At 38.9% G+C, this 21846-nt stretch overlaps 1 protein-coding gene across 4 annotated transcripts; it reads left to right on the top strand.

Annotated features, from left to right (window-relative positions):
- Positions 1–205: 205 nt before the first annotated feature.
- pi4kb (phosphatidylinositol 4-kinase, catalytic, beta) lies at positions 206–21701 on the top strand. 4 transcript variants are annotated; one of them, XM_077217822.1, is made up of 13 exons: positions 382–533; positions 3008–4032; positions 11958–12002; positions 13268–13339; positions 13517–13744; positions 13891–14118; positions 14211–14320; positions 14552–14656; positions 14741–14864; positions 15773–16038; positions 16128–16260; positions 19621–19741; positions 19852–21701. In XM_077217822.1, the coding sequence occupies exons 2-13, from the start codon at positions 3013–3015 to the stop codon at positions 20031–20033; spliced, it is 2634 nt and encodes an 877-aa protein (XP_077073937.1). In that variant the 5' UTR covers positions 382–533; positions 3008–3012; the 3' UTR covers positions 20034–21701. The 4 variants fall into 4 exon arrangements, with proteins under 4 accessions (XP_077073940.1, XP_077073939.1, XP_077073937.1 ...); XM_077217824.1 differs by lacking the exon at positions 13268–13339 and having other exon boundaries at positions 374–533; XM_077217823.1 differs by lacking the exon at positions 11958–12002.
- The last annotated feature ends 145 nt before the right edge of the window (positions 21702–21846 follow it).

Below are 21846 nucleotides of genomic sequence, written 5' to 3'. Positions count from 1 at the left end.
AATGTATTTAAATTTTACTTTAAAAAAAAGAATAATTACTTTATATATGTGTGTGTGTGTGTGTTTTATAGAAATATATATTACTTTTCAATTCATTTATTATCCGTATTAGTATTATTGTTGTTGGTGTTCGTTCTTTCTTGTTCTTAAATGTTGAGCAAAACATTTCAACATATGTTTTTAATGCATTAACATCCTATAAAAAAGAGCAAGCATGAAAAATATTCATCACACACACACTCTTTACCTGTCTCATATCATAGCCTGGAGATATTCATACCTAGATAACATTAATGGACATTGCATTGCTACGAAGACCGGGAATGCTGTCTTGTGTTTTGAGCTACAGGATGTAAGTGTGTATGCTGGAATCAGGCAGTTGATGTGGGCAGCCTCTGCCTGTGTCATCTCCCCTCTCACTTTCTTAGCGAACAACACCGGCTATTCAGCAACAGGAGAACCGCACCTCCCAAATGGGGCAGTTAAAACAGAGATAAACCGATTATTTATAACCTCACCGGGATAATTTTGAGGTAAGTCATATGAAAGCGTGATCGTTTGGGTCGGTTCAAAAGTAGAAGTACGTTATAAAGTAAAGACGTTGCGTTAGCTGCTTTGCTAAGTGTAGCATCCGTTTGTTTTTTTATGAGGCTGGTCTATTCAGGCCTTAATAACAGTTGGACTATCTAATAATGTAATTGTTAAGTTATTCTCAAGTCCAGCCCACTTACTCCTACACTGTTTTTCATTTTAAAAATGAGTTTGAGCCCTAAAAGAGAGAAAAGTAGTTGACGTGTCTTTTAAAGGTCTCAGCTAAACATGCTCAGATGCTAACTTGAGTTTTGACTTTTGCATCTGAATGATAGACTGCTTACATTTTCGCGTCTGAAGTAAGAAAAAACAGGCAAAATTACGATTATAAAACATATCAGAGTGTAAACTTGGGCGTTATTACGAGGTTTGGCATCCATAACTGAACATATTTAGCTTGATGTGCTTGTACTCCCTATTGGCTTTAGATTTAACTAACGTTACGAAAGTAAATGCCATTGATAATGTTTTTATGGCAAGTTGATTAACCAGTTCACCATTAGAATTGTAGTTTATCTAGATTTGTATGTCCTGTTTGGAACAACTGATGCATCACTTCTGTCCAAATTGTAGCTACCGATCGCCTTTATTGGCTTGGCTAGGTTTGCTGATTTTGTTTCAGTGTGCTTGATCTAAAGAATGTTAGATTTCATGGTTTATGTTGTTACAGTCTTGTTATCTAGTTACTCAAGTGTTTCGTCAAATAGTTCGATAATGGCTTTGGATTGTGGAAAGTGTTGTGGGTGTTGGCAGGAGAAGACTCTTGAGACTGATCATTCATGATCTACATGTTATGTGTTCCTGTAGATCACTGTTTCACACTGTCCTGCTCTCACATTTCAGGGTAAAGGCTGATTGAATTTACTTTTTCCATTGCAAGCTGAGAGGTTCAGTGACACTTGATGATACCGAGAAATAAACATAGTCCTGTGCTTGTGGTTGAATTGTGTGAATCAGTTTCAACTGTTACCACTTTACGCTTCTAGTGGGGTTTTTTTTTGTCTTCAGTTGTGCTGAATTTAATTTGAAGAAAAAGCTGGCAAGCTAGAACAACACAAACTGTCAGTGCAGAGTAAACTATCTGAGTTGGATTCAGCATGTGATATGTGAGAGGAGAGCTGGCATCTCCGTCAAAGATGACTCAGTCTCCACCAGTTGACATGTGCTTTAATCTCTTCACTTTCAGAATCAGTTTTCATTTATTCTGTTATAGCTAGTTTCTGTTCTTACATTTCAGTGGTCTAAGAACATCCATTTTTGCTCATGCTGATTTCTCTTTCATCAAGCTAAACTAATCAATCAAACTCATCTGAATTTCCATTGTTAACTTAACGGCTTTCCATCATTACCACTAACAACATGAAAGTGGAACCATCTTCATTGAGTTCATGACCTTTTCTGGTGAACTGCATCTTTCTGACAGAGTGATATGTTTTAAAGCACAATGGGTTTTATAATGTAGCAGCTCTGTGGAATCTGAGACTGATGCTTCACTTTATCTGATATTGGCCTGCTGGTAATGGTGAGGTAATCTGCTGGAGGCGGATTATGGCGCTGTCCTCCGTAGCTGTGGATCAGTGGGATGCCATGACCCTGAGGAAGTGGCTGTAAAGCCTGTTCCTCTGAGTTATTGTCAATTTTTTATTTGAGTGGCTGTTTACAGGATTTGTGGTCATAAATTAGCCAAAACGGTTTTCTTTCATCGAAATGTACACTACCATAAAACAGTTTGGGGTTGTGAATGAAGCCTCTTATGCTCACCTAGGCTGCATTTATTTGATCAAAAATACAGTAATATATAACACATACATTTTTTAAAGTGTTCTATTTTAATATATTTTAAAATGTAAGTCATTCCTGTGATGGCATAGCTACATTTCCAGCATCATAACTCCAGTCTTCAGTGTCACATGATCCTTCAGAAATCATTCTAATATGCTGATTTGATGCTCAAGAAACATTTCTTATTATTATCAATGCTGAAAACGCTCATTTTTTTAATGGGAAATTATTTACTTGTAATACAAGTCTGTTATGTTATGGCACAAAATGTCCCTTTTCATCAATTTAATGCCTCTTTGCTGAATTATAGGTAATTTCTAAAAAAAAAACAAGAAAAAAAAAACGTATTGACCCCTTTTTGTAGTGTAGGTAATATATTTTTCTGCCACTGTAATAACTTTTCTGCTGACATGACTAAGGGACAAATGCAGTCTGGGAAAATAGTAATCAATATATCATAATATCTAACGTTTCACATGATACAATCAAATTATGATGTGCTGCCCCACATTATTATACTAAATTTCCTATTTCACTCATAAACGTCACATTACAGCAGTTTAAATGCATTGAACGTCTTCATGTTTTCTGCTTTGTCAAGCTTGCTGATAGTGTGTCCTTTTGTGTTTTGCAGCGGCCATGGGTGACACAGAGCTGGAGCTCTCTCCCGCCCAGCTTGAGGAACTGCAGAAGAGCCCATCCACCTCCTCCACCTCCAGTACCTCCTCACTGTCCCTGCCCTCGTCTCCCTCTTCTGGCCCTCGTGCCCTCACCAGCTCCAGCCCGAGCACCAGCGAAGGCCTGCCCACCTCCAGCCCCACTTTAGATGTCATATCAGAGGGAGTGGGCGAACTCAGCTTGGTCATTGATACCGAGGTGGCCAAAAAAGCCTGCCAGGAGGTCCTTCAAAAAGTAAAGTTCCTGAAGCCTGATGGAGAAGTATCTTCAGCCACTTCAGAGCCAGGTTTGGTGAACGGTACAGCGCACCCCGAGTCCACCGATGGAGGAAAACCTCCTAAGATCACCAGGGAGGAAGTGGAGCCTGTGAAAAGCGTGCGTCGTCGTCAGAAGAACAACTCCTCCAAGCAGTCCTGGCTCCTTCGGCTCTTCGAGTCCAAGCTGTTTGACATATCCATGGCCATCTCCTATCTTTACAATTCCAAGGAGCCCGGTGTGCAAGCCTACATCGGCAATCGGCTCTTCAGCTTCCGGAATGAAGAAGTAGACTTCTACTTGCCCCAGTTGCTCAATATGTACATCCACATGGACGAGGATGTGGGCGATGCCATCAAGCCCTATGTGGTGCACCGCTGCCGGCAGAGCATAAATTTCTCCCTGCAGTGCGCCTGGCTGCTGGGGGCCTACTCCTCTGACATGCACATCTCCACGCAGCGCTACTCCCGTGGCACCAAACTGCGCAAACTCATCCTGTCAGACGAGCTCAAGCCCTCCAGCCAGCGCATCCGCAGGGAGGTGCCGCAGCCTCCCCCCTCTTGCCCCCCAGCCCTCCACCACGGCCAGGGCATGAGCGAACACAGCCTCTCGCCCTCCAAACGCACCCACCAACGCTCCAAATCTGACGCCACGGTCAGCATCAGCCTCAGCAGCAACCTGAAGAGAACCGCAAGCAACCCCAAAGTAGAGACCAGCCAGGATGAGGTGAGACACCTGTGATGTCACATGCTTGCTTCCCTAGTTAGTTACACGTAAGCTGATTTTAGTTGATCAGCCTCTGGCCGTCACTTCCACCTCCCACAGATGGTGTTTCTCAGCTGTTTCATGCAAACGAGGAAGGCAAACAGCCCAGATTTGTGTGGTTTCTATGGCTGCGCTGGAAAATGCGTGTCGATGACAAGCTCTGTAAAATAAATGAAATTTCATGTAGTTACTTTAATGACAGATGGATGAGCTACTATTTTAAACACAATGCTAGCTGTCTTCCTAGGCAGCATCCTATCTTAAATTCAACCTAAAAAATGACTGATTTGGCACAATCTTCAACAAACAACAAATCAAACTTTGACAAACAACACGCTTTATATAAAAGCATGGGAGAGTCAGCTTACAATGGATTCTCATAAACCTTTATGTTAGCATCTAATAAGCATAATACAGATTTTTTTTCAATTCGTTTTTTTAACATGAAAAATATATTGTCAATGTTCCTCTTGATATTGTATTAACTTTTTCACTGATACTGTTGTGATGATGGCGACTTAAAATTAGGCGAAAACAAGTTATAAGGCATCCTTTTCAGAACAGACTTGGTGTCAGGAGTACGCCTGTAATGCCTTAGAGTTGGCATGAAATGAAAATTCTCTATTTCCAAATGCATGTTATTGATCTTATTAACGATTCATCCATGCAATACGTTTCATTTTTTATCAAAATGTCATAACTTGATCTTCTGGTGAAACAACAGACTTTGACCAAATTTAGTCTGCTCAATCCCTGTCCCTTTCTTACAATCAATTGCAAGCTCACATTCAGAGCTGTTTTTATCAAATCAACAACCCATGGATTGAAACAAATCGCCACCCTACTTTTTTTTCCATTATCCGTTTTACTCGGATGTATGTCACAATATTAAAGAAAAGATCTGTCCCTACTTCCGTTTCATCAAGACTTTAAAATGTTGTCTACGTAGCTCACTAGGTTTTGGAACAGAGCAGTGTCGTCCTACTGTGCTTGAGTTGGTCACGTGGCAGCTACAAATATAAATTTTTCAGTGCTAATCCCAGTAAAGGCTGAAGGCAACAGGGAGATGAATATATTTTTGTTTTTGCTATCAGAAAATAATTAACTACTACTACTGCCTGATTTCCAGAAGAATGATGACATCTCTTCAGCTCTTCTGTTAAGACGTCCCCTCTCTCTTTGTGTTCATTTGCACAGTCATGATAATAGTCCTCTGGGCTAAATGTCATGCCACTAACAAATCACTTCTCACACTGTTAATAATTGCCACATTGCGAATCACAGCTCTAGGATTAGATCCGAGGTCAGTGTGGCAGACAGATCAGATCAGTTTGTACCACATGCATCGGATTATTGTTGTCATGGAAGATTCCAGGTGGCTGACAGTAAATTATAGCAGATGAGACATACACAAAAAAATTGCTGAAACACAGTATTTACTCAAAGTATGTGAAACAAGTCTTCATTGAGAGCTGCAACTGCTAGACAAGTGCTGTTACACAAATATAGACTAAAATGCACCTTTCAAAGTGAAACATTTTTAACAATGTTTTTGAAAATGCTTATGTTTCACATGATCCTTCAGAAATCATTCCAATATGCTGCTCAAGAAACATTTCTTATTATCCATGTTGAAAACAGTTATTTTTTCAAATAGAAAATTTTGTGGGAACCGTGTGATACTCTTTTCAGGATACTTAGAAAGTTCAAAAGCAAACCATTTATTTGAAATAGAAATCTATATAAGATTATAAATGTTATTAATGCACCCGAGCTGAATAAAAGTATTCATTTCTTTATAAAAAACGTAGTAACCCCAAATGGTAGTGTATCGATCACTAGTAGGCTGTTAGTAGTGTATGGTTTTTACCCTAATGCAGTATTATATGAAGTAGGTTTTATCTGTCAAACAGGAAGACTTGTGATGACTTTGAACTTCAGATTGTGCATTTATCTTTTTCCCCCCTTATTAGTAGACTAATCGATGTTGTCAAAGGGAGTGGAGAGTAATTACAATGTAGCAATGCACCATACTACACTCTTTAATTATTTTCTGATAAGGGTTTGTATTCTAAAGAAATTTTCATATGTGGACTAGGAAATTAATTCACTGCTGTGTATCAGTGTGATTTTCCACCTGTGTATACTGAAATCCCTTAGCTTGTCCTTGCCAACCATATTAAACCATTTGACAAAATTATTACCTAATGCTATTAATGTCAAAATGACTGTTTAGTTGGTCTTGCCAATATGTGTCAAAGCTTAAGTAGCAGCTTTTCACCTTCTAGATGGAAACTGTTTATTAGTATAGTCGTGCCCATTGCCATTTGTATTTCCCGACCATTATATTGTGTCAGTAAAACTGTATGGCATAACATTATAATAACCTACCTCGGATCAAGTTCTATTCTGAAGTGTAACTTTAGAGCTCCCTTCAGATTTCAACCTTGTCGTACAGGACGCCCTCTGTTCTGACGTTCAGTGATGTGCACATGATCACTCGCCTTCCTCTTTTATCTTCCTGCAGCATCGTTTCTTCCCTTCCTTCTTCCTCGAATGTGATCTTGGTGCAGCGTTTGCTGCTTTGGCAACGGAGATGTTGCCATTCACATGGCTGTGAGCCAATCCACTGGTAAATGGAGTAAAGATCAGCAATTATGAAATGCGTTACTCCACAATTCCTCCTCACTGTTTACACACTTCAGCAAACTTCTTTTGAAAGCAGAAGGTGTTAACGTAGGAATGCCACTGTTTGCTTTTATCTCCACCATGTGAAGTGTAATGTAGGGGTCTAATGTGAATTGCATTAAGCCCGAATAAACATTAATCAGTATAGTGCTGCTCAAAGGCTTGATGGCCTTTCTTTGAGAAAGAACAAATACTGCAAAAAAATTACAGAAATGCTGTATTGTAGGGGTGTAACGGTTTAAATTACACATGGTTTGGTTTTTGTCACGGTTTTAGGGTCATTGTTTCGGTACAATTTGGTATATGTTTAGGGAAAAAAAGGACTACTGTCAAATAAAAATACAGAAAATAGGAACAAATAATCAATCACACTACAAGCAACAGAATAAATACAATCGAGCATAAATGACTTCTGAAGCGAAGCGATGTGTTTGTATAAGAAAAATATCCACATTTATAACTTTATAATTTAAGATAACTAGCTTCCGACTGACGTCCATACGCATGGATTTACGGCGAAAGAGTATCCCCTGACCTGGCGCATGACGTATTGACGAACGCAAAAGCTCAGATGATAGAAGTTACGAATTTGTGTTACAAAACACGGTTACGAATTAGAAGTCTAAAACGTGAATTTTTAAAGAGTAATGTCGGAGAATTTTGAAATAAGAGAAGAGGAGCTTTAGTTTGTTTCCCAGCCCGCAAGAGCCGTCAAAGCTTACGCTACTCCTACGTCATACATCGCATCAGGGCTTACTCTTTTGCCGGAAGCTAGTTATTTTAGTTTATTAAGTTTTATATATGGATATTTGTCTTACAAAAACCCATCGCTTTGCTCCAGAAGGCCTTTATTTAACCCCCTTGAGTCGTATGGATTATTTTAATGATGGATGGATGCACTTTTTTGGACTTCAAATTCAGGACCACCATTCATACCTTATAAACTACCTTTATAAAGCTTGGAAGAGCAATGATATTTTTTAATATAACTCCGATTCTGTTCGCCTGAAAAAAGATAGTCGTATGCACCTCGGATGGCTTGAGGGTGAGTAATCATGGGTTAAGTTTAATTTTTGGGTGAACTATCCCTTTTAGACATAATCGACTATGTTTGCTAGAATACTCGCCGTCATGGGCGTGTTGACATAATTTTTGTGTGAATTTGTCAGTTCTAGCGCAAGACTTGAATGTTTAAATAGGCAAGGATTAAATGAGTTTAGTTTAAACACAGATAGCAACGTTTGATGTTCGGGTCTCAAGTTAATCATAAATTAATCAGATCCACTGTGATTTATTTGCACACTTAAGCTGCAGTTTTTCAACCTAATCGTGTAAATATTTCTGCTGGATTTCTCCAAACAGGGAAGATTTATTCTAGAAAGATAAAACAAGTTTTATCATCTCCCTCTTTTTTGAAAGCTTTTCAGGAGAGGTTTTCCATAGAGAAAGTCCACTGTGTGTCATCATGTGGAATTTGAACCCCTGTTTGAGGCAACTCTTTCACCATGTCAATTCAACCAGTACACAGAGCAGAAACCTGAGTTGCAGTGAGGACAATAGAAGTGAATGGGGCCAAATTGTTATTTCCATTTTTATAACTTTGTTGCCATGACCATGTAATGCGTAAAACATTGAAATGACCATAAAAATAACAAGTACAACTTTACAGATCAAATAATTCACAAGAAGTAAATACAATAAATCAAATGCTATAATGATAGGGTTATAATTATTATTATTTTAAAATTAGTTATAACCTTCACATTTCTGCTTTTTATTCAAAAATGGCACCATTTAATTTGTTTCACTCTGTAACCTTGATTCTAGTTTTTTCCTTTTAAAGGCTTTATATTATCTAAGTGGTGCTTTCCTGTGCTGATTTGCCTACACAGGATGCTTGACTACATCTAGTAAACAAGACTGAAATGTAAATTGACTTTGTTGGATGTGGTACAACTAAACATGACAGCTGCTTGATACTCCATGAAGGTTGAAGCAAGGCCGCTGTTTGGCACTCCCTGAGAACTGAGACACGACAGTTGTTCGGGGCTGTTAAAGTATGTTTATTGGTGTCCAACTTAGGTTTGTGATTACGGGTGCAGATCCGTTTAGTTTCAGGTGGGCGGCAAGCAGCTTAGGTGTCCAATGGTCATACGATGTGGGGGAAGAATCCTGGCCGATCTGGCTCAGATGCTCTGGTATCTTTTTTCAGATGGCAGAGAGGAAGAGAATCGGAATCAGAAAGAGCTTTATTGCCAAGTGTGCTTGCACACACAAGGAATTTTCCTTGGTACTGAAGCTTCCAGTGCACATATACAAATACAGATACAAGAAACATAGTAATACAAATTATAAAAAAATATATGAAAAAAATATATGGTCACAGTTGGGTTTTGTCAGAATAAACATTTACAGATTATGAACATATTTACAGTATTTTGAATAGTATGAATAAATATAAATAAATATAAATATCACCTGGATTTTTAGGATATTGAACTAAACAGTGGGAGTATTGCACTTACAGGCATATGCCTTGGGAGATATGTTAACTGTTCAGAAGGGAAATGGCCTGTGGGAAGAAACTGTTCCTGTGCCGAGATGTTCTAGTGGCCAGTGATCTGAGCCGCCGTCTGGACGGTAATATTTCAAACAGGAGTTGTCCAGGGTGAGTGGAGTCTGTGATGATTTTACCTGCTCTCTTCCTCACTCTGGAAGAGTACAGGTCCTGGAGGGATGGCAGGGGGGCACCAATGATCCTCTCCGCAGTCCGGACTGTCCGTTGTAGTCTCCTGATGTCTGATTTGGTAGCTGAACCAAACCAGACAGTGATGGATGTGCATAAGACAGACTCAATGACGGCTGAGTTGAACTGAATCAGCAGCTCTTGTGGCAAGTTGAACTTCCTCAGCTGGCGAAGGAAGTACAGTCTCTGCTGGGCCTTTTTCACAGTGGAGTCAATGTGATTGTCCCACTTCAGGTCCTGAGAGATGGAAGTGCCCAGGAACCTGAATGACTCCACTGCTTCCACAGTGCTGTTCATGATGGTGAGTGGGGGGAGTGCTGGGCTGTCCTGGATGTGTGTTTCCCCAGTCTCATTCGCTGCTGCCGGTCAGTCAGGAAGCTGGAGATCCACTGACAGATCGAGGATGGTATGGAGAGCTGGGTCAGTTTGGCTGTGAGAAGATCAGGCATGATGGTTTTGAAGGCCGAACTGAAGTCCACAAAGAGGGTCCTTGCATAACTCCCTGGTCTGTCGAGATGTTGCAGGATATAATGCAGTCCCATGTTGACTGCATCATCCACAGACCTGTGCTCTGTAAGCAAACTGAAAGGGATCCCGCAGGGATCCAGTGATGTTCTTCAGGTGGGCCAGAACCAGTCTTTCAAACGACTTCATGACCACAGACGTGAGAGCGACAGGTCTGTAGTCATTAAGTCCAGTGATTTTGGGTTTTTTGGGGACAGGAATAGGAAGAGGAGAGTCATGCTTTCCTCAGTTGCAGGATGTTCTGCTTTAGGGACTAGTCAGGCTCCATTGCTTACACTTTTAGTGCACCCAGCTGAGTAGTGTGGATCTGTTTATTTACATTTCCTACTAGTGCAGCATAGACCAGAGCTCAACAATCAGGATGTTTCCTGCTGGCCTGGTGCATTTTTTTTATTTTTATTTTTTATTTTATAAATACTCAACCATTCAAGATTTTTTTGGGCGGGAAAGAATATTTTAAAATAAAAGCTTTTTTTTTTTTTTTTTTTACTTTCTATTCTTCAAAAAATCCTGAAAAATAAATAAGTTTCCACAAATTATTCACATGTTGAGCAGCTGTTTTCAACATGATGATGATTAAGAAAAGTGTTTCTTCAGCACCAAATCAGCATAATAGAAGGATTTCTGAAGGATCATGTGACACTGAAGACTGGAGTAAAGATGCTGAAAAATCAGCTTTGCCATTACAGGAATATATTTTAAAATAAAGAACAGTTATTTTAAATATTAATATTATGTTTCACTGATTTTACTGCATTTTTGATTAAATACAAAATCGTACTGATCCCAAACATTTGAACGGTAGTGTATCATATTAAATATTATATTAGGTTATATTTGGTTATATTATATTAATAAATGCTTTTGTGAATTGAACGTTTGAATCATATTTGACATTGTTCTTGTCAACACACCTTAACATTGGCCAAACCACTGTAACTCAGACTTTTGTGGTTTACTGCTTTAGTATATAGGAGGAAGTAATCCATTTTTGGTTTGGGGCTTTTTGTTGCTCTTGTGTGTTTGTGAACATGAACACGGCCTGTGTCACGTGAGTAAAAGCATGATTAATTTATGCAGTCTGGAGGTTAATGCAATAATGAACAGTGCCTTAAGCACAACGTGTTTATCTGTGTATCATGTACACATACTCAAGTCTACCACTCATTTTTGTCAGCATATAGTAAGGAATAATCTAGTAGTACTATTTTAATTTGGATAATTAACAATAGGAAAATGTTAGTAGAATATTAGTAAAAGTTTCATGCTTAGTTCTGCATTTTAACCAGGCGTGGAGTGATACATTAACGTGATTTAACGCTCTCTTTCATGTTAATGTCCTAACCAGCCATGTCTAGTGACAGTTATTCCTGTGGCCTTACCACACCCACCGTAAAAACTGCTGATTCTCATTACGGAACATTAAACATTACTTATCTCCTGATTGGCTGTGATCAACAGCTTTTTTGGAAAATGGTAATCGGTATGATCAAAGATCAATGGGAGTGTTCGCTTGGCAATACACCATGATGATAATGCTTTATGGTTGGTCTTCTAAATCATGCAAGTTTTGTGTTAATATTTAGATGATAAAACTAATCCAGCTGTAAGCCCTGGCGTAGTCCGAGGAGTGTGTGTGTGTGTGTGTGTGTGTGAGTGCCTCCTGTAATCCTTCAGCTTGTCCTCACCACCAATCGTGGTGCTTTACATGGGTTTAATCAGAGCGGCTCTAAAGAGTCACATCAGCAGCCAGAGATAAATATGACACAGTACATTTTATAGGCCAGTGGACTCATGGCCAAGGCCTGCTGCTCAAACAGATGGGATGAGTGTAACCTTGAGATGTGTTTTTGTCTTGTTCTGACCCCGCTCCACCCTCCCCTGCTCTTGCACTGTAACTCCCCCCTCCCTCTCTTCCTTTTCCCAGGATCTGAGCTCCAGCTCCGACAGTCTCGAGCTAGAGGCTGGTACAGTAAGTCTCTGACCGTCTAATAACGCTCCTCTGTGCGTAGTGGGATGATGGCTGTGTCTGTTTGCAGGCGGGGTTGACTCCACAGATTCCTTCAAATGTGTGCCTTCAAGATTTGCAATCATGCCATCAAACATCTCAAACTGGGCATAATATTGGCACATGAAAATAGGGATATTAAAAAGTAATGAGACACCAATTTGTACCTATTTGCATGTTGCATATTAATATGAACAATACATCTTCATCGGTGAACTGATGGCATGCTTGCAAACACTTGTTATTTGTGTGGTTGTTCTTTTCCGTTTTAGCTGTAATTAATTATTTGGTTGTGACTTTCTCTTATTAAATCAATCAATGTATAAGTGTATACTTTTTTGACTAATAAAGTCAATAAAGATGGGACAATTCAATTTGTTTTGGATTCTGTGATCAACTGCAAGACCTGTGGTTTCTTACAGAGACTTTGTAAACCTGGGCAAAGGAGAATTCTCTGTAAAGTGTTTTAATTTGGTGGATTGAATTCTTTTTATGGGTGTTTTGGGTTTTCTTTTGCATATTTGCAAAGGATTAAATATGAAAATTTGTATGAAAAATCATTTTATGACCTTGTCATTTGTTTCTGTAACCCTTTCTACGTGGATTACAGATATCCATGTATTCTTTTGACATCTATAAACCATAGGTTGCACATGTGGAGGAGTTTGATGAGTCTTTCTCCACATTTTCCTGTCCTTTGATGTTATGTATTTGTGTTAATAATTTTTCCTCATTTCAGGTGATGCTATTCATTCATGACTCACTTGCTCTACCCTGTGGTCAGCTGTTGCTAAAACACTCTACTCTCTCTTACCATTTCTGATTTATTTTTACGCCCATGCTTCACTTTTGAGTTTAGAATGCTGTACCGATCATGCATGCAGATATTTAGCCGTTTTGAGCACTGCTCCACACACTCCTGTGCTAATAAAAAAATGCAATAACTCATACATCCGTAGAAATTCAGTGATTGGTTTAATTTGGTTGTACTGTCGGTTCAAAACCAAATTTTAGGCTTTGGTACGATACCATCTCTTATACTAAAGTATTGATACTAAATCAGACTGAGATAGATTTACATATTTGCATAATGTGAACATTAATAATTGAAAACCAATAATAATTGAAATGTCTACATAATATGCCATTTAGCTGGGATAGAAGTATTTTGAAATGGGATAAAAGGACACGTTGCATTTAACTTTGTTTTTTGTTTCCTGTCTGAATAGACAAACTGTGCTGGAAAGCCGTACATAAACAAAAATTGTGATATATTGGTATCATACCATTGTAAATCAGTGGTACGCTTTTAAACCATTTTATTTTTTGTTCCCAGTATATTGTGCAACCCTTTTTGGTAGAATAATCCCTTTGCAAATGACCAAATATGTTTGCATACATTAAATTTTGTGTGGTACAGTAATGTTTCTCTCTTCTCCCCACATCTTTTTTTTCTTCTCTCGATCTTCTGCTCTCAGCCGGTGCGTCTGACCCCTCAGAGGGAGTTTATTAAGTCTCTGATGGGGATTGGGAAGAGACTGGCCACTCTGCCCACTAAAGAACAGAAGACCCAGAGGCTCATCTCAGAGCTGTCCCTTCTTAACCACAAGCTGCCTGCCCGGGTCTGGTTGCCCACTGCTGCCTTTGACCACCACGTGGTGCGTGTGCCCCACACGCAGGCTGTCGTGCTCAACTCAAAGGATAAGGTGAGGTTGTGCTCAGATCAATGCGGATATGAATCCAGATTTTTTAAATGGAAGAAATGTTGAGTTTCTTTGTTTTGTTCTATTGGCGTTTGAAAGACACTTTCTTTCCTAATTCCATTGCTAACTGCCTTTTTGTGCTTCTTCAGGCACCTTACTTAATCTGTGTAGAAGTTCTGGAATGTGAGAACTTTGAGACGTCGAGTGTGCCCGTTAGGATCCCGGAAACACGGATCCGCAGCACGCGATCCGTGGAGAATCTTCCCGATTGTGGCATCACACCTGACCAGCGTGCCAGCAGCTTCTCCACGGTTCCCAATTACGATAATGATGATGAGGCATGGTCTGTAGATGACATTGGAGAGTTGCAAGTGGAGGTACTCGGAAAGTGTGACTATCAAAACATCCTTTACAAATTTGTGGTTTTCTTGATCCTTAGAGAGCTGAACTGTTCTTTTTTTTTCTTAAGCTTCCAGAGATCCACACCAACAGTTGTGACAACATCTCCCAGTTCTCAGTAGATAGCATCACCAGCCAGGAGAGCAAGGAACCTATTTTTATTGCTGCTGGAGATATCAGGTACACTTGGAGCTGGTGAATGGCAATTGGTGTATGTCAATTCACACTGCTGGGTTTTGGCGTAATATTGTGTTACCCCTGTTGGCATCTGTCAGAGCTTGTTTTTGTCTATTGAACGTGTTGAATCGGTGTTTATCGGTGTTATCTGTCGATGTTGATTGGTTGGTACAGTGTGAATTCGCATTAAGAAAGACAAATTCAAATTTAACTGAAATGTTTTGGTTAATTCAGACGACGCCTTTCCGAGCAACTTGCCCACACCCCCACCACATTTAGGAAGGACCCAGAGGATCCCTCAGCTGTAGCCTTAAAGGAACCGTGGGAGGAGAAAGTGAGGTATGTGTACAACATTTTCCATCAGGGTAGATTGTTTTCTTCATTTGTTGAGTCTGAATTTGTGTTTCCTGTGCTGTTGAATAGACGGATCAGGGAGGGCTCCCCCTATGGCCACCTGCCCAACTGGCGTCTACTTTCTGTTATTGTGAAATGTGGCGATGACCTGAGACAAGAGCTTCTCGCCTATCAAGTTCTGAAACAACTGCAGGTTGCTATCATCATATTTTTTCTTTCAAAATGGGGTTAGATCTAGGGATGCACAATATATCTGTATCATATTGGTTATTGGCCAATATTGTTTATGTAATTGTGCTTGCTCATTTTTACATTTAAAATACATTTCATTAGAATTGAATGATGTCTAAATTAACTTACCACGAATGTTATGATGCCTTTATTTCATGTAGCATTTAAAAATATTTATTTTAGTTTTTATTGTTTTTAATTTTAATTTAAACAAAATTGGTTTGCAGCCAAAGCCATTTTCAAAAAGTAGCTATATGTGTGTATATATATATATATATATATATATATATATATATATATATATATATATATATTAATGTAAACTACTGGTTTGTTTTTTCTTATAGATTCTTATGCTTACTAAAGCAGCATTTATTTGATAAAAAATACACTATGATTCCAGTAAAATAGGAATATTGTGAAATACTATTACAATTTAATATAACTGTTTTATAAACCGTTATGAATAGTATAAATTGTAAAAATTGAGTGTATAAAGTTAATAAAATGTATTTATTCCTGTGATGGCAAAGCTGAATTTTCAGCAAACATCATTCAGACATCATGTCACATGATCCTTCAGAAATCATTCTAATATGCACATTTTGTGCTCAAGAAACATTTTCTTATTAAGCAGCACAACATTTTCTAAAATTGATAATATTTTAGTGGGAACTGATAAAAGAAATTAAGGATTTTTTGATGAATATAAAGTTCAAAAGAACAGCATTTATTTGGGGTAGAAATCTTTTGTAACATTGTAAACTGACACTTTAGATCAATTTAATGCCTCCTTGCTGAATAAAAGTGATAGTTTGCTGAGGCAGTGTTGCTATACGGAATCTTCTCACCATTTTTGTGGTATTCCAGATTATTTGGGAACAAGAACGGGTTCCCTTGTGGATCAAGCCCTACAAGATCCTGGTCATCTCTTCAGACAGTGGCATGATTGAGCCAGTGGTCAACGCTGTGTCCATTCACCAGGTGAAGAAACAGAGTCAGCTTTTATTGCTCGACTACTTCCGACAAGAGCACGGCAACTACACTACAGAGGAATTTCTTACTGCTCAGCGTAACTTTGTTCAGAGCTGCGCTGGCTACTGTCTCATCTGCTATCTGCTCCAGGTCAAGGACAGGTGAGAGACACTGTGAATGGTAAAATCATTGCTGAATCATGTTGGAAACTAAATAATGTAGAGAAGTTGTAACCACTCATGTTTTTCAGACACAATGGAAATATCTTGCTGGACTCGGAGGGCCACATCATTCACATCGACTTTGGCTTCATCCTTTCCAGCTCTCCACGAAACCTTGGCTTCGAGACGTCTGCTTTCAAACTAACCAGTGAATTTGTTGATGTAAGTAGCTATGTTTATGTAGGATATAGTTATCATTGGTGGAGTACTCTTGTCCTAATTTTGGAGAAGGATGATGACTGTGCTCTAGGTTTTATGGCTATATGGCTAAGTGCATGATAAATGATAAATCAAATTAGTACCATATTGGCGGTCTTTTAGAAGTGTAACAATTCCCTCGTTTTCAAGATGCATCTATAATATCATTCCATCACCTATCATTCCATATTTAAACATTTCTAAACAACAATTTACTTGCTTGCACAAATTATTGAAGACAGTGTTGCTTCATTTGCGCCCTCACAGCTCTCCGTCACTTGATCGTGCGGTGATTTTGAGTGGCTCAATATCGCATGTTTATTTTTTATTGATTTTTTTTTATTTTGCTATATACATAAGTGTTACAATGTGGTCAACAGGCAAAAAGACGAAACAGGAATTAAAGGAAGCAGAACAAAAAAGGAAACGGAACACAAGGAACACTATTGTTATATGTATAACAGTTAGTTCCGATTCTTGAATCTGACTGGACGAGAGGCTTTCTAAAGCCCTATTCGCACGGGATTAGTACTATCAGGGGACCTCGTGTGATTTAGAAATTACTCCCCCACATCTGAATTTCATGTGGCGCATTCGCACGGGATAACCGAAGCCTGTGATTTTACTCAAATTTACTGACTTATCGCCCAGATATGACGTCAATAGGCTATTGCTTGGAAATGTCTTTTCGTTATAGGTCTAGCTGTATGATATATTATGACATAAACAGAATAAAGTTCCTTACCGCATGCTGTTATACATGTCATTTATCTCCATTATCTCCATCTAATCATTCTTTTTGTTTTTGCTCTTATGATGATTTTCAGCTTTCACTTTCTGCAAATTGTGTAGTTGTGTATGACCCAGCACCCAAAATACTATCAAAACACTCCAACACAGCCTCCATTCTTCGCGAAAGATGGATAAAAAGGTGCACATGAAACAAAAACCTTGAAAAAATTATATACGATCCGGCCAAATCACAGAGTTGCCGATTCGCACGGGACTAATATTATCACAGGACCTCGGTGTTCGGCGAAATATAGTAGGTAATTTGTGGGGGGATTTCCAAATACAGACATGGCCGATTCGCACAGGATTAAGATCTCAGACAAACTCCGCAATTATTACAAATGACTAGAGGTCACCAGGTAATACTTATCCCGTGCGAATAGGGCTTAAGACTGCGATATTTCATCAGTAACAGCAGCACTGCTTGTTTCTCCACGTTCTAGACAGGCTGTCAGTCAGTGCAGGTTACATTGTTACGCCACTAGGTGGCGGCAAGGGACTGTCTTTGAGTGAGCCATTAAACTGTTCATTCAACTAACGTTAAAAAACGCTGATTTATTCATTAATGAAACAATTATTTTTAACTTGAAGCTGATGCTTCACTTCCTAGGCCACGAACAAACTGCAGCTAAATTCGGTTGTCAAATCGTATTTTAGTGCTTGATCTAGTAATCTATGGGAGTGACAACCGCATTCTACATTCAAATTAACCCCCCCGAAAAATGCAGGTAGTGACAACCGCATTTACAAAACAAAACTTCTATGCGGTGTGTACAGAACCAAACTGAAAAACTAGTTATTAATGACGGACGATGAGAGATGACACATTAAAATATGTATTTTAATGTGCACCAGAGTGTTGTCTCGTCTGTATGTGAAAAAAGAGCAAACAAGCCCATAAAAAAATAAATAAATGGACATGCTTTATGCTGAAAATAAGTATGAAATACCTGCTCACTTAAATAATTTCATAAACTCGATCGCTGTATAAGTAACAACCCCAAACGCTTTTAATAATTGGACATGGCAACACTGCATAAGCGCGCTCTGTGAAGCAGCCTTACAAACGTAAACAAAACTCCTCCATCGACTGAATTGCTGTACATAAGGAGTATTTTGTCACTGTAATATTTCTTTGGTCAAATATTGGATACCACCAGAACTTTGCTATAGTTACCACGGTGTCAATCATCACAGTGTCGGGACTGAGTCGTGTTCCGTACACACACGGAACGATAATTTAGGGGACTCACTCCCACATTTAAATGCTGTTGCCACTCCTGAAACTTTACAATGTGTACGTGGCCATAGAGACCATAGATCTGTTGCATGAAGCTAGTTGAACAAACTCTTTCAGAATTTCAGAGTAGATTTAGAGTTGACAAATCCATATAAATCCAACCTGGTTTAGATCAGGTTCACAGGGCTCACACCGCTCGGTATAAACGTTCTCTGTCAACTCAGGTTTAAAGGTGCAATAGGTAATTATCTACAGAAACATTTTTTGTTATGCTGGTTGAAAGTTTCCTCATATCCTGATAGCAATCACTATGTTAAGTGGCCTAAATGTATTTTTATAAATCTATATAATTTGTAGATGGGGTAGGACAATAAAATGTTTCGTTCCGAATGAAATGATACCATGTGTTCCCTGTCAGTCAACGTGTGTTTGCATACCACTTCGCAAACACACAAATACAGTGCATTCGTTCCTTTGTCTACAGGTCTGAACTGAATTTCACAATCGCATACTTTTGTATGCAAGCAAGCACTTCAGTTTCTCCCCTCACTGTACTGTAATGTTTTCTCACCGGTGAATGACACATGATAACTTTAGGCTTGTTCGACTTGAACCCGCGCTCCATAGACCGATCGGTTTATGACATAAAAGTACCGCAAGAGTGATTCAAAAGCATACGAGCCGTCTGCTCTCTAATCGCTCTCACGGTACTTTGAAGTCATTCACCGATCGGTCTTTGCAGCGCGGGTTCAAGTCGAAAAAGCTGAATTATATAGTTACGATTCATATAATATAAATTAGCAGCAAAAGATGGACACTTTTGTCTCAAATTCTTTCACTCTAAACTGCTCTAAACTCATAGCCGATTGGTCCAGTTTTGGTCTGTGATCTCTAACCCAGAATAAAACCTGCTCCGGAGCAGGTCAGCCATGGAAATTACCATTGCAATGAAACCCGTTAAAAACCAATCCACCTTCTTGAGCCCGAAAAACCAGAGTTTGTTCAAGTTAATCTTAAACTTACCTGTGTGGCAACTGAAACCGGCTTCATGCAACAGGCCACATGGCATTGATGGTAATCACACGCACTCATTTGTTCTCTCTCTGTCGCTGTCTGTTAGGCTTGTTTAGAGCAAATCACAATGGTACACATTCTTAAGTAAAAAAATTACATTCTCCACTCTTGTTATCATTATTTATCAATCAATACATGTGCATGAAGTGTAAAACAAGAAGGGCATAGCCCAACGCTCATTCGACAAAATTTGTATATCTGTGCATCTCTTGTTTTAGGTAATGGGAGGTCTGGATGGAGACATGTTCAACTATTACAAGATGCTTATGCTCCAAGGCCTCATCGCTGCACGCAAGCACATGGAGAAGGTCATCCAGATTGTAGAAATCATGCAGCAAGGTACTGTTAGTCTGAAGCTTCAGGGAATGGAGCATTTTTTCCTTTCTTTAAGCATCCGAGGACACTTTATCGTTCAGCTTTTGTTACAGAACTGTTTGTATGTTCTGCAGGTTCTCAGCTTCCCTGCTTCCACGGCTCCAGCACCATCCGTAACCTGAAGGAGCGTTTCCACATGAACCTGACGGAGGAGCAGCTGCAGGTGTTGGTGGAGCAGATGGTGGACGCCTCCATGCGTTCCATTACTACCAAGCTCTACGACGGCTTCCAGTATCTCACCAATGGCATCATGTGAGCAGCGAGCGGGGTGGATACAGACTAGAGAGCTAAAACTGGAAAAAAAAAGGCTGCACCACTTTAAAAACCACTCCCAATGCCCACTTCCCATAACCACCCCTGTGTTTCTGCACCCTTCAGACTGATTATCTTTAAAGATGGACTTTTTTGTTAGTTTTTTTTATCCTGACTGAAGAGGTCTTGAGCTGTGAAGTAACCTTGTCATCTTTTTTTCAACAGTCTTTCCCTTTGTTTAAACCCTTCCTTTTTGTTCTGTCATCTTCCAATACTCTGGATGCCCAGAGTTACATTTTATCCAGCTTTCCAGTGCCTCATTTAAACACTAAGCTGCTGTGACGTCTGGTTTTACTCACCTGTGTACTGAGTCTGACTGACTTCAACACTCAATATCATCATCAGATTTTTTGTTGCATTACCACTTTTGCTGTATACTTTGAATGAATAACATTCAAAATTTCAACATACACACATACAATGGGATGGGAAACAGGAGAATGTTGTATCTACGCCTGTAAATTGCATTGTGAATTGGGGGAATCAGGTGGTAAACATTGCTGCATTGTTCAGCTTTGTGAAGTCAGTGTTACATTAACTGTTTAAGAGATCTTCAGCTCAGTGCCGCACAAAGAGCCGTTAAGCCATGAAACATTTGCTTAAAGTGCTCTCATTTGATCCTGAGGAGCGCTTTGCCCAGAATCGGATTAATGAAGCTTTTTAATTCAATATGGATTTGTTAAACATCAAAACACCAAAGACACAGACCAGTGGCTTTGCCAATCATATGAGAGTATTAAACTTTGATTGACACAAAAGCTAATATAAAATAATTAGGACTTAATTAAAATATCCTGGTTCGTGTTTCTAGGTCAAAATAAATGTATAAAGAAACTATTTTGAGTTTCCAAAAGTCTGGACTGAAATATGGTGGACTGAGATATGAACACTATTTATTGCCCTTTTAGAAATATCTCATATACTTACATGACATGTATGAAATAACACTCTCTCAACATGTTCTCTATGGATTTCATTTCATTTTGTTTGGCACAAGTTAAAATGCAAGCTAGTTTGTACAGCTAACCTGAATTTATAATGTGCATTCTTGCCGCTTACCTCATTCTGAGGTGGGCAGCCATGTTTAAATGTGTGACTGTAAGCCACTGGAGTTTTTTTTTTAATGGAGAGAAGTTCAGATCTGTTGCACAGGAGAAATGGAAAGGGCTATAAAAAATTGAGAGAAATCAACACATTAATTATTTGTTTTTATTTCCTACACATGTACAGGTATAAAATTCCCTGCGTAAAATTTCTAGGGTTTTTTTAAAAACATTTTTATTATTATTGTTCTTTAATTTCATAGAATTTGGGGCGTGTGTTGAGCCTCGTCTTCTTTCCCTGTGACATCAGTGCTTCTCTTAATAGTTTTAAATCATCCTTTCAACAAAGCCACAGTTTCCTTTCATTTGTTTGCCTGTGTGAGGGCATTTTAGACGATGCATATGTCTTCAACAGCTTATCTTTTCTCTTTACTATTTTATACCTCTATTGTTTCAACGTCAAACTTTCCTTTGAAACTTGTAAAACGGACCAGCTATTAAGATCATGTGAATAACCTTCCTTGTGAATGTTCCTTTGTATAATAAATTAAATGTTCCCGTTACACAAATTGTATATTTTCAAAAAGTCTTTTGGGACCCAGTAATTGATATTTCCTTTTAATTATTTATTGGTCATTGACACAATTTTAAATTCTAGTGTAGTGTATGTGGTGGATACTTAACACAAATTCTTTTTTTATAAACGATAAAAAA

This window comes from Siphateles boraxobius, unplaced genomic scaffold (assembly GCF_051911475.1).
Source record: "Siphateles boraxobius isolate OS27281-9 unplaced genomic scaffold, OSU_SipBor_1 12, whole genome shotgun sequence".
Lineage (NCBI taxonomy): Eukaryota > Metazoa > Chordata > Actinopteri > Cypriniformes > Leuciscidae > Siphateles > Siphateles boraxobius.
This window is presented reverse-complemented; position numbering and strand designations above follow the sequence as displayed.

Excerpts from the sequence above, each read along its gene's own strand:
- pi4kb (XM_077217822.1), top strand. The coding sequence starts at position 3,013 with ATGGGTGACACAGAGCTGGAGCTCTCTCCCGCCCAGCTTGAGGAACTG. Across the intron at positions 14,657-14,740 it reads CCGTGGGAGGAGAAAGTGAG|ACGGATCAGGGAGGGCTCCC; the intron begins GTATGTGTACAA and ends GCTGTTGAATAG. Across the intron at positions 14,865-15,772 it reads AAGTTCTGAAACAACTGCAG|ATTATTTGGGAACAAGAACG; the intron begins GTTGCTATCATC and ends GTGGTATTCCAG.